We start from the raw sequence: 12,476 nt of genomic DNA on the forward strand, positions 1-12,476 counted from the left end.
CCTCCCAGCCCTGTTTAGTTAAATTCCCAAAACAAAAGCAGCAGATAGTTCCAGAATGGCTTGCTATTGGCTTCTCTCACCTGTGACTCGCTCTCTTCTTCCACAGCCGTACCCATTTCAGCATGTGGACAAATGAGACAGAAAGCAGACAACGGATTTCAATTACAGCACAGGAAAGCTACCTGATAAAGAAGGTGGAAGAGCAATACCAGGAAAAAGAAAGGGGAGAGGGGGTAGCTGTTTTGAGTCTTGCTCTGCCACCTTGTGCTCCTGAAATGAGCAAGCATTGCCCATGTAGCATTGCAGCATCAGTACTGCCATTGACACCCTGTGTACAAAATCCAGCTCATCAACTTGGCCACTGGTGTACCTGATGCTTGGTGTCCATGTGAAGGTGAGGTACTATACTGCAGCAGCTAGGGAGAACACCTCTCAAAAGCACATTCTCCTCGTGTCAGCTGTTTCTTGTCTTTCCAAGTAGTTTGGGCATCGCTTTTCCTCCTTTCTTCTTTTCTTTCCCCTAACCAACAATATATTAAAGGGGGGTCTTATCCTTTGACAGTAGTAAAAATGAAGCAATATTTGTTACTATCTATGTTCAAATTAGCTAGCAGTCAGCCTGGGACCATCAAAAGACTTGTGCATTTGTTGAATGGATGGTGCCTCTTCTGTCTTCTAAAAATACTGGTATCTGTTCAGTAAAATAAAGAGCAGCAATTGCAAAGTAGTTTTCTTACTACTATATTTTAAGGACAGAAAACCAATGCACTGAAGGGTAGGTGAGGAAACTGCAAACTGGTCATAGCCTAAGAAGGGAAGGAATATCAAAAATAAAGTGAGAGGAGAAAAATTCCTGGAGTGCAGGACAACAAACTCCCAAAAATATTTTGGCAAGAAAATCTCCCTGAAGCATAAGGGAGGAAAACTCATCAGTAGTCAGTAGTACAGCAACAGATATGAGGGATAGAAGTTACAAATTCTGATCTGCCAGATTACAGTGACCTAAAAAAAAAAAAAAAAAATACACTTCTACATTTCTTCCTCCTCCTTTAGGTCCATGGTAAAAATACTGGCTGTGATTCTTCAGACCGTAGGATGTGGATAAAAATCACAAGAAACGTACAGCTGAGAGTGTTACCCTGAAAGTATAAAAACATTCCCCAAAATCAAATTAAGCAAGAGTTTTATAGAAACTAGTAGGCATTAATATGTGCTAGAGAAATGCTTTTCCACTACAGAGGTAGGAAACAAACCTTAAGAGATTGCACACTTCTCTTAGGAGAGAAGACATTTGTAAGCTTGTTTTGACTGACATGGAATCCTTCATTAGAAGGAAATCATAGAATCACAGAATCAGTAAGGTTGGAAGGGACCTCTGGAGATCATCTAGTCCAACCTCCCTGCTCAGCAGGGTCACCTACAGCATGGTAGACAGGGTTGCATCCAGGTGGGCCTTGAATAGCTCCAGAGAAGGAGACTCCACAACCTCTCGGGGCAACCTGGTCCAGTGCTCCATCACTCTCACAGGGAAGAAATTCCCCCTCACGTTCAGGTGGAACTTCCTGTGGTTCAGTTTGTGCCCATTGCCTCTTGTCCTGTCACATGGGACAACTGAAAAGAGTTTGTCCCTGTCCCTTTGACACCCTATCTTCAGGTACTTATACACGTTGACAAGATACTCCGGGTGACTCTCCATTCTCTCATCATTAGACTTGCCCAGGCTCAAGTCAGTATGTAATAAGGAAAAACCACAGTACTTTCAGCGGGTTTATAGTAGGAGTGTATACAAGCAAAGCAGCTAACACTCCCAAAGGGCTGTCACTCTGTATGTATAATTTTTTTAACAAGAAGGGACAGAAGAGGGCAGGTGGACTGTTACGCTGTTAGAGGCTGGTTATTTAATGACTGTATAAAATGACCAGCATTTAAATAAGGGTGGCATACCTGTCATCTAATTTGACTGCAGAGCTTTATAGAGATTCTGCTCAGTATTCTCTGAGGCAAAGTGATTAATCCTTTAGGTGTCTAACTCTGCTAGAAGGAACATAAAGAACTCGAGGAACAGGGCTGGATTTGGGAGATGGAGATGTACAATCTATTGGGGGGAAAAAAGTGCCAATTAAAAAAAGACTGTTCATTGTGGGTACCTTAGGAGAGACCTAGAAATGAATGGATGCTCCTTTTTCCCATTTACAATTATACTGCTGGGGGTATTATTTTTATGCGGTGACTGGCTGGAAAAAAAACCCTTTCTTTTCTTCCTGTCTCCTTAGTAAGACCAGCAACTAAGTCAGTACCTTTTATCAGCACCTTGAAACTCTCTAAACAGAGATTGGATAATTTATTATGACAGAGTTAGTTCCTGGTCAAGGATCAGTGAACTAATAATGATCAAGCATGCCCCCTATTTGCTGCATTCAAGGAAAGACTTTCTTTACTTTTATAGATTATTATTTAAGAAGAGTCATATTTAAGGAACCTCAGCACATATAAAATTTTTAAAAAGTTAAAAAAAATTCTCATGCTTTAGACAAAATGTTATGATAGAAGCCACTACTGAGACTACAAGCCTGTTCAGATCCTGTAGTAAGAACTCTCAGTGTCTGTTCCCTAAGATAAAAATATCAAACTTATTATACCTTATTAAGCATGTCCTCTCTCCTATCACAGAAGTAATAGTAAATAGAATTGATTGTACAACTGACACATAACTCTATGCTTTATAGTAAAGATCTCTGTTGTGAAGGTGTTGTATAAAGACAAAACAACAATGGTTCTTGTTCCAGAGACTGCATCAAAGTAAATGCAAGGAAGAGATATATACAGATACAGACCAGTGGAAAAGTTCAAAAGATAGTGAGACAGTATTAGGATGCAAAACAACTCTAACCTCAGTCCAGTTTTGTTGGGATTTTTGCTGTATTTTTAATTAGATCTCAGATTAACGGGGGGGGGGCATTAAATGAGATCCATGAATTAATTCTGTAAATTCCTATGCGAAGTGCCTCCTATGTGGACAGGCAGCACTAGAGATATTACAAAGGCGCTTTTTTGAAAATTCAGTATGTTAAAGATAGGAAAGAAAAGCTGACAACTTGACAGAGCAGATTAGAAGATGCAGCTGGGGGATTTACACACGGAAACAAGACGACAGCCAGCTTGAACCTAACATGGCAAAGATGAGATGTAGAAGATGTAAAGTGAACAGAGACAAAATCAAAGCAATTGGCTCAGGAAATAATAGTTACAATATCATTCTGAGCAAGGAAGATGGAATGTCTCAAAAGCAACCAACAAAGAGATGCTGCAGTTATCAAGAGCTACCTAACTGAAGTCTCAGCTTTACATACTTGACAGATAAGGCCATGAGTTTAATGTTGTGTGAAGAGACACTGCAAAAATGGAATACGGCCTGAGAAAAAGTATGAAGAATGGGGTCCAAACTGCTGGTGATGCCAATCTGTAAAACAGGGAGAAGATCTGTTTCTTTGCAGAAGAATTCAGCAAGGTCTCATGGGGTATACAAGTCCTAGAAGGTAGAAAGGAAAACTTGTGGTGTAAGTCAATATGGCTGGGGATGTGACTATATGATATATGAGACAGTAGAGGTCAGACTTTGAGGAACAACCTTCGTCTCCAGTTCTTCCAGAGATATGCAGTGTCACCTTGGATTTAACTTGTCACACATCTTCTTAAAATGAAATAATCAACCTTTTTTTTTTTTTTTTTTTTTTTTTTGAAATGCTCGGAGATACAGTGCTACTGTGATGAACATCACAGAGAAACCTACATTTCCAGGGACAAACTTAAGTTACTGCAGTCCTCTGCAAACAACCAGTGGTTCTTAAAGTGGGACCTTTCCTGACTCTAAGTGGATTTGAAATCAGCACAAAAAAAATCAAATTCAGAAAGCTGAGGACATATCTGCAAAGAGCAAAAAGCTCCAAGCTAGCTCTGAGCAGGCCAGCACATCTGTGCAACATGGCACAAAGACAATTATGCAGATCTCAGAATTATCATAGCTGTATCAGTGCAATGCTGAGCCCCAGCTAAGAATCTCTGCCTCTCAGCTATGCTACTTTGCTCAGACACAGCTCCTCACAGATGAAGCTACACTGCCTCTGGATCTAGAGGTAGCTCAGTCATTGCTTCAGCACTATAAACATGTCCTTGAGTTTCAGAACTACTAGTTTCTAGAAACCAATAGGAACAGTAAGATGGGAGATACCCACTTATGCTTAACAACTCCAACTTTCAAAGGAAAAACAAACTGAGATCACTTTGCCTTGAATTCTTGCCTCACTGAATTACTTTCAAGTAAAGGATAGTAAACCTGTACATATCAGCAAGTATATATACCAGCATCTGCTTTCATGTTTGCTCAGCAGTTTAACTTGCTCAACCTAATTTTGTAGTAATAGCATTGATCATTGCTTTGGCAGAATCTATAACTGTTAGCAGATCAGCAGTTCCCTCTCATTTCCTAATTAATACAACAATATTCATGTTTCAAAGATGAAAAAACAGATGGCTAAATAAGATTTAAAAAAGAATAAAAAAAAAAAGAAACACATAAAACTCCGTATTTCCATACACACAATATCACCATATTTCAGGTTATTACAGTTCTGGCATCTTGAAGAAAATGTTTGTTTAAATAAAGAACATCCCAAAGATTACTCCCTAAGTAATCAGCAATCATCTTACTAACGAGAAGTACAAAAGAAAAGACTTAAGATCACTTTCCTTTCTAAATCAAGCCTTTCTAAATAAAGGTCCTCATACTCACTGACAGAAACATCACCAAAATAGCAAGCACTCTTCAAGTTCCAGCTGCCAGAAAATATTTTGATTAAAAACTTTCAAACTGCTCTGAGACTCACTGTGAGATGTCACATAAGCATTCAGCTATGAGAAAGAGAAGATCGCTCCAGATGGACAAACTCTGATTCAGCATCTTAATAAGCGGCAAAATCATTTCAGAGATTTCTCAAACCTGTTCTGATCAAATTGTTACGATCCAATAAAGGGCAGTTGCTGTCCCCATAAGGAGGTTGGCTTCATGGTCAATGACATCTAAATACTAAAGCACTTGCTTGCAAGAGCAGCCAGAACTCTACCTCAATATGGATTACAAATTTATGAGTATAAAGGTAACTTACAACAACGCCACAGTTCATGAGCAGCTTTGTAGGATAGCCCTGTGCTAAGGCATTTCCGAACTTGCTCTAGTGGCGAGATAAAGATTACTGAAATGCCTGCAACTTAAAGAGTTGCACCTTACACACATTATGAGGAAGTGGGTGCACTTGAAAGAGGCAGACAAGTTTAAGACTGCTACTAAACTCAAAACTCAATCATTCACTCAGTTTACAGTCACTGATGTCCTATAGGTAGATGGTGCATTTCCTATGTCAGTGCATCCTAAGGACTATCATTCTTTCCTCCCCTCCCTCTCCAAAAGCCATGAGAATTTATCAGTTGGCATACTTGAATGGACCAAAATGTGACCCAAGTATCTTTTCTATAGCATTGGGAAGACGGACACATCATGTTGACTGTTAGGACAATGGATGCAAATGACTAACCCACCAGCAACGAGGGTATCATCACAATTCTTTTACCACTAGTAGCATGAACAAGTTAAATTACAGCAAACACACACTGAGTCTCCAAGTGACCATACATTTTCTTTCAGTGTCTGCTGCAAGAGGTTTAGTATGTAGTATGCAAACTGCAAGTCAGAAGATGAGGTTGAATTTTGAGTTGTATAACTAACCTGCTCTGTAACTTCCACACATTGTATTTTTATATTTCTGTTTTTCTCATGTATAAAAACAAGGATATTTTGCCTTTTGTAACATGCATATGCTTACCAAGCATAAAGGCCACCAGAAGAGTTAAGTAACTGCAAGTACTGCACACAAGTCTCTGTAAAATAATTTCTCCTAAGCAGTTGTTTCTAGTCAATGAGTAATTTATTATTATTACTGGCAGGCCTACCCCAACTTGGTGGCCAGTCTCCCCTTCTTTCAGCAAAAGGCTAACTTGGGAATGATATCTGCGACAAGCAATATAGCTTAACCATGGTGTCTGTAGAACTTGGATGGCACACATCAAGACTCTCTATAGGACAGTTATTTTTACTTTACCAAATTCTCAAAAATCAGATAATTTATTAGTGCTAAAAGAGAGTAACAGGGGGCTGTAGTACTGCTTGGTTCAGTGCCCTCTCCTAGTCATATGGGATGAGACTGGCTGCCAGCATTCCTATTTGCAGGATATCTACTGCAATCCTGTCTGTTCAATTTTGTTCAGGAATGATCAGCATCCTGCACAGAGAGCACTTATCTTAGTTGGATGTGTCTCAGTACAGTCAATTCTTTCACCAGCTCCACTTACCAAGCCTCACAGAGGAGGCTCTTGCTACAGGTAAGGTTTTGACCTTTTGATGATCCCACGAGCAAGTCCATTCCCAGACACTTGAGTCTTTTGGGCCCAAGATATTCATTTAGTGCCAGAAATAGGCTATCCTCAATTTCTTACTGTTGCCGTCTGTTACATTACTAGTTTAGTCTAACAGACTATCATGAGGTGTGATTAACACAGAAACTACAGGATCTTGCCCATTGAACTAAACCACAGTAGTTCTTACCTGAATCGTCTCAGTTTCATCTACTAAGAGGAAACTGACAACTTTCTCTGCCATTTTCCTCCTCTTGGTCTCCTCGTCCATTCCCTCCTCCTCCTCCTGCTGCTCTTGGGCTTTGCCAGCATGGTACACGGTGACAGGGTGCTTCCTTTTGTTCCCCCCAGCATGTGTTCTCTTCTGACACTCCACACAGAGGTTTATTTTGCACACCTGGCACCTCACAGCTGCTCTCTGCCTAGATCCTGTCATACTGGCGTGCATTATGTTCCCATTGGCACCTTTGCAGGAGTCACAGTAAGGGACGTGGCCAGGTTTTATACGGGTCCGTTCATGGTTCCGTAACCTTTCCTGCTGATGTAGCTCTTCTTCACACCGCTGACATTGTAGGCTCCCACATTCGTCACACTCGAAGATTGCTTCATCTGTCCCACTGCAAACATAGCTTTCCTGGCACAGGAGTGTCGTGTTCTGTCCTTTCTCTGCAGTTTGTGTGTGGGCGCTCATCTTCAGGTTTAACGTTTTTCCTTCCTGTTTATGTTTTGAACAATGATAGGTATACAAGTCAGTTGAAAATCTAGTATTTTCACAGGGGGGAAGAAATATAGCAGGAATTCTGTCACTACTTAAAGAACTAATAAATGTTTCTGTAAGATTCATACACTGACTCGCCTCCCAGAAAGAGTCTCATGTTAAGTGCAGATGAAATTTCCTTACTCCAAAATAAACTTAAACAATGTGGCCGGTCACATTTATTTATATACCCAAATGCTGGTAAACATTCTTCCTCTGCTTAGCTAGATAATGTATTTTCAGTGATGTGGAAAAAAAAACATAGTCTGGTGCACTTCGGCAGATTGGTCCAAATATTTCTCTAAAGCTGAGTGGTATAAGATTAACTGGCAATACAGGAAAAGGAAAAAAAAAAGCATTAGAAACGCACAAGTGCATATAGATGTACACACACACAGCGGATTGTGTCAATACTAGAAATTTCTCTGCTTTCAATCCACAGCTAAGCTCCTCCTTCAGAGTTCACCGTATTTATTTGCGGGGACTTTCCTGATGTACTTCGCTAGACAAACAAGATCAGATAGCTTCGCGGACTCCTCCTAGCAATGCCGAATACCAGTCGTTACCACAGCCACGCTGACGCGAGACGGATTTTTCTGTTAGGCGCAACTTGCCAGAACGGGCCCGCGGAGCGAGCGGTGCTCCGGGCCCGCCGCGCCGCCTTTGTCCGGGGGCGCTCAGCGCGCCCGCGGCCCCCGCCGCCCGCTCCTTCCATCCGCAGCGCTGCCCGCCTTTCGGCCGACCCTCAGCCGGTCCCCTCCACGCTGAGCCCTTTCCCCCGGTTGTTTTGCACACCTTGCAGGGAGCGGTTGCTTATTTCGAGCTGCTGGCGCCGGGCAGCCAGGCGGGTGCGTTAGGTGCCCGCAGGCACGGCTCCCACTTGTGGCTCGGTCATTTCTCACACCGCGAATCGAACAAACATGACGGGCAGGTACTTTTTTTTTTTTTTTTTTTCCCAGCAATTCCGCGTTAGTTACGTAACGCCACTGTCAGCCGGGGGCTCGCTTGCGCGCCGTGCACCTACCTTGGGCTAAGGCGAGCACGGCTCCTCGTTATCCCGAGCAGCGGCTGGGGGGGGGGGAAGGAAGGGGGCCGGGGGAGCCCCGGGTTTCTCCCGGGCGGGGGGCCGGGACGCGCCGCGCCGGGGAACAAAGGCGGCCGCAAACGGGGCGCCGCGAGCCGGGCTATTGTTTACAACCCAGCGGCCACCTTCCTTCCCCTTCCTCCCGCCGGCACCCGGTGACTAAGGAGTCGGGTCCCAGCCGCCTCTTCCTCCTCCTCCTCCTCCTCCTCCTCCTCCTCCCCTGCGCCGCCGGGGAGGGGGGCCGCCCCGCTCCTGCTCCCCCAGGGGCCGCGGCGGCGCGCCCCAACCATGCAGGCGAGGCGCCCCGGCAGGGCAGGGCAGGACCCGCGCCGCCGCCGCCGCCGCCGCCCTCCTCCCGCGCCCCTTGTTGTCAGCCGGGATCAGCTGATCGCGGGGAACTTCAGGGTTATTCTCCCCCCGCGCAGACGGGAAGGCGGCGGAGGCGGGGCGGCCCGGGCACGCCGGGAGCTGTAGTCCGGGCGCCCGGCGCGGCCGCGCCGAGTGCCGCCCGCGGACCGCATGTCCCCGCGGCGCCGCGCCACAGCGTCTGGTGGCGCGCGGAGCTCCCGCGGCCGTTGGGCGGGGCGGGAAGCGGCGCGGCCGTTGGGCGCGTTGTCACCGGGGCGGCGGCGGGTGACCGGGGCGGGGGAGGGGAAGCGCTGCGCGCGCAGGGGCGTTGCTGGCGCGCGGGGGGCGGCGCGCGCCGTTAACGGCTGGGGCGACGGGGGGAGGGGGAATACGCTTGCGCGCCGCTGCTGAAGGGGCAGCGCCGGCGCTCTGACGTGGGGGTGGCCTCGGAGGGCGCAGTGGGTCTGGGCCGTTCGCCATTTCCTGTTTTGTTTTTGTTTTGTTTTGTTTTTGTCCGCTCCCCTGGGGCTCGCGGGTTCTCGGTGGCGCTGGGAGCCCGGCAGGCCCCCTGACTGGGGCTGGCAGGGAGGCAGGCGGGCTGGCCACCCTTCGCAGCAGTCCCAGAGGAGAGGAAGAACCCCTGAGCTGGTCTCTGAGGGATGAAATTCGCAGCGGAGCTCTCTTTTCTTATGCTTCTTGGAGCACAGCCTGTAGTTTATTGTCCACTGTTATTTCCAGGCCTTGAGGTCTTGCAAATAAGTAGGTCATGTCCTTCAGAGAGTGTGCTGGGCACTAAACTTTCGTATACTAGTCAAGTCACTTAAGGAAGCCCTGACAGACAGTGCCACCATTCATTATAATATCCCTTTTTTTTCTGTTTTGCAGAGGTGGTTACAGCTAATGTGTGAACTTCCACTGTTCGCATAGTGGAAAGAGACCACAGATCTGAAACAGGTGACTGCCAAATAGCAGATGGTCGTTCTGTCAGAAACTGGAACTGTGGGAGTGGAAGGGGGTTGTTGTGGACTGTTCGGGGAAGGGGGAAGCATGCAGAGACAATCCAAGAGCTGACAAAAAGAGGAAATAATCTGAACCAGCAATGACTGCAGTGAGCTTTTGGCTCACTTTGGTATGGTAGAATGGTACTACAAAAGGACAAGTCATTTTTAATTGCATGTGTACTTAAGCAAGCAGAATATGATTTGTATAATATACAAAATATTTTTGTGGTAGTATAACCAGCAGTTTATCTTCTAAAATACCTGGACTGGCTGGACTGTGGGCTCAAAACAGTAATGGTTACCTAATTGCAGGAAGGAGATGTGCTGTTTTGCTTCAGTGAAGTTTACACATTGATAGCCATTGAAAGGCAGCTTTAAAGTGCTGTGTGATTTGGTCCTCTTGGTTTGGTTCTATAGAAATAATTTCAAGAGGAGACCAAATTACATAACTGGATATCCATATAGACTGCAATGATACCTAACCTACCTTTTGTAAGGTGAAGTATCATCACTTCAGAAAGCTATATCAGCAGGCCTCATTACCACAGAAATGAGGCATCAGCTAAGTTTCTAAAACTATCTGTTTCCAAGGCTGTGCCTGAATTCAAGTGTATGTTTGAAGTACTTTTGATTCTACTAGATTCTGTGTTGCAGAACAGAAATTTTGCCTGTACTTAGGAGGGAAAATGTGTTTTAACTAGGTTAGGTGTGATGTGATACAGATCTACATGTAGTCTGAGTGAAATCTAAATGTGATACATATTGACAAAATGTTTGTGCTTCTAGGCACATATATGATTCATCCATTTCTCTTCTGTGCAGTTTAATGATAATGACTGAAGGGTGGGAAGTGATTCTCTTTCCTGTTCTGTTTCATACTATTGTGATAAGGCATTTTAATTCTTTTTTTTTCAGAAAAGATTAATCAAACAGATTAATGAAATGGACATCTGTAAATATAAACCTTTCCTGGGCCAAATGTCTTCAGAGTGAATAATCTCTGTATAGTGCATATATTCCATACATAGGAGGTAGAAAGTTTTATCCCATAGGGAGCCAATGAATAGCCTTGTGAGATTTAAAATGAATCATATCAGTGAGTTTGGCTTCTAAGAGATCTTCCTCTAAGTGGCTGTATTTAGATTGATAATGTGATAGAAAGAGAGGCAAAAAAAAAAAAAAAAAAAAAAAAAAAGTATGGGGAAGACAATACAAAATGTAATTATTCATTTTGTGGTATTATTAACAAAAATACACTCAAAAGTTACTTTTATTTAAAATATTATATCCTATAAAAAGTACATAGCTGTGCTAGTTATTTCTTTCTAGGTAAAGCTTAAACTTTCTGCCCCCACTGTTTTCTACCTCTCTCTTAGAAAGATAAAGTGCAGCACTGGCCCTCCTGGAATATGAAGTTTATGTGGTGTCTCTGTGCTTGGGTCCAAGTTGTGTTTTCCTGTCACAGTCAGGTTTTAGGCTGCCCTTTAAATATATGCCAGTAAAATGAAGCAGCCAAGTGTGCTCTTTAAGAAGTCCTTCACTCTTACTTTAGATCTCAGAGAGTCAGTTCTCCTATATTCTCTCTTCTAGGAGATTTGAGAAGTGAACAAATGTGGATCCTCCTGTGAAGATTTATGTATTCTCTCCATTTCCCCCTTGACTATTTTCACACTATGTTCCAAAATGCTGCAGAAAACAGATTTGATCACAGGTTTTTCTTCACCACCTTCATATGAATTTCCTTGTTTACCACCTGTATACTTACAGGATTTAAATGTAGATTTAATCTTCCTAGCTTTTAAATTCATATGCTCCATTAAAAATCATCATTTGATTTTGTTTTAAGGCAAAAATTACTTCCAGCTGCTTCTTGTACATGATTTTTGTTGATTTCCATGGGATTAACATAGGATGTGCCAGGGAGAGAGAAACCCACACTGGATAGTGCAGGTAAGGCGGTAGGGATCCAGGATCCTGATGACTGGCGACAGTTTTAAAAGATGGTACTTCTGCTTCATCGTTGTAGTGGATACTTCTTACTCAGTTATTTTGGAGCTGTAGACTAGAGTTCTGTTCCTGCCATAAAACATTTAAAATGTTATGCTGAGTAGAAACAATCTGAAATTTGCACCCCGAGATGCTGCCTAACATGTTTGGAATGGTTTATCACAGTTGAAATTCAAAACAGTCTGCAAACATAGTAAGTGACGGTTCTTATTTTTGGCCTTTTTTTAAAGGTCTCCTTACTGGACTCCTGATCAGCTTCAGCATCAAACTCTGAAGCCTACAGCTAGTAACTGAATAAAGTGAACTGTGATCGGTATCTGGAAAATGGGATCCTAACAGTTTCACAATTAAAGTAAAAATCTAACATTGATGGATAGGTTTAGGGATAGATAATTCTAAAACGATAGCAGAAAGAGCAGAGATGTGAAAGTAACAGCTTTACTGGATTCTTGTGATGCAATTTCTTGTTTGGTTAGAAAGGATACTGAAGACTAAAGTGTATGATATGAATAAGGAGCGTAAATGCAGAATTTATTTGGTTAAATAAAAAAGATGAACATCTAGGTCAAGGAAACCTTTGTGATTTTTCCCTGTAAATAAAAAGGCATGTTAAAGCAATACAAGTGAGATTGGATTTCACATTTCTTTTTCAAGTAGATAATAATTTTCATTTCATACAATAGCATAGAAACATGAAACCTGGAAGATTCTTTGTCTGTCCTTTCCTCTTACCTTGGGTTTCCTCCAAAATGCAAAATGAGAACTATATTTACCTAAATAAGTATAAATATTTATGATTTGTTTGAAAGATTAA

General features: G+C 43.2%; 1 protein-coding gene and 1 long non-coding RNA gene across 3 annotated transcripts in view; one reads left to right on the plus strand and one right to left on the minus strand.

The window, feature by feature from the left end:
* The window catches only part of ZFYVE1 (zinc finger FYVE-type containing 1), a 28,629-nt gene extending 19,950 nt beyond the window's left edge, over window positions 1-8,679 (minus strand). The window contains exons 1-2 of one of the 2 annotated variants that reach the window (XM_062577603.1): window positions 8,247-8,679; window positions 6,656-7,180 (exon numbers count right to left, since the gene is read on the minus strand). In XM_062577603.1, the coding sequence (XP_062433587.1) occupies window positions 6,656-7,156 (501 nt within the window). In that variant the 5' untranslated portion in view covers window positions 7,157-7,180; window positions 8,247-8,679. Of the gene's footprint in view, window positions 1-6,655; window positions 7,549-8,246 lie in introns of both variants that reach the window. The other variant, XM_062577602.1, reaches the window with a different exon arrangement.
* On the plus strand, window positions 7,864-12,273 carry LOC134141387 (uncharacterized). Its single transcript, XR_009958613.1, has 3 exons — window positions 7,864-8,153; window positions 9,540-9,608; window positions 11,246-12,273. It is a non-coding gene; the product is annotated as an uncharacterized LOC134141387 (long non-coding RNA).
* Window positions 12,274-12,476: the final 203 nt, after the last annotated feature.

This window comes from Rhea pennata, chromosome 5 (assembly GCF_028389875.1).
Source record: "Rhea pennata isolate bPtePen1 chromosome 5, bPtePen1.pri, whole genome shotgun sequence".
In the NCBI taxonomy this organism is placed as follows: Eukaryota; Metazoa; Chordata; class Aves; order Rheiformes; family Rheidae; genus Rhea; species Rhea pennata.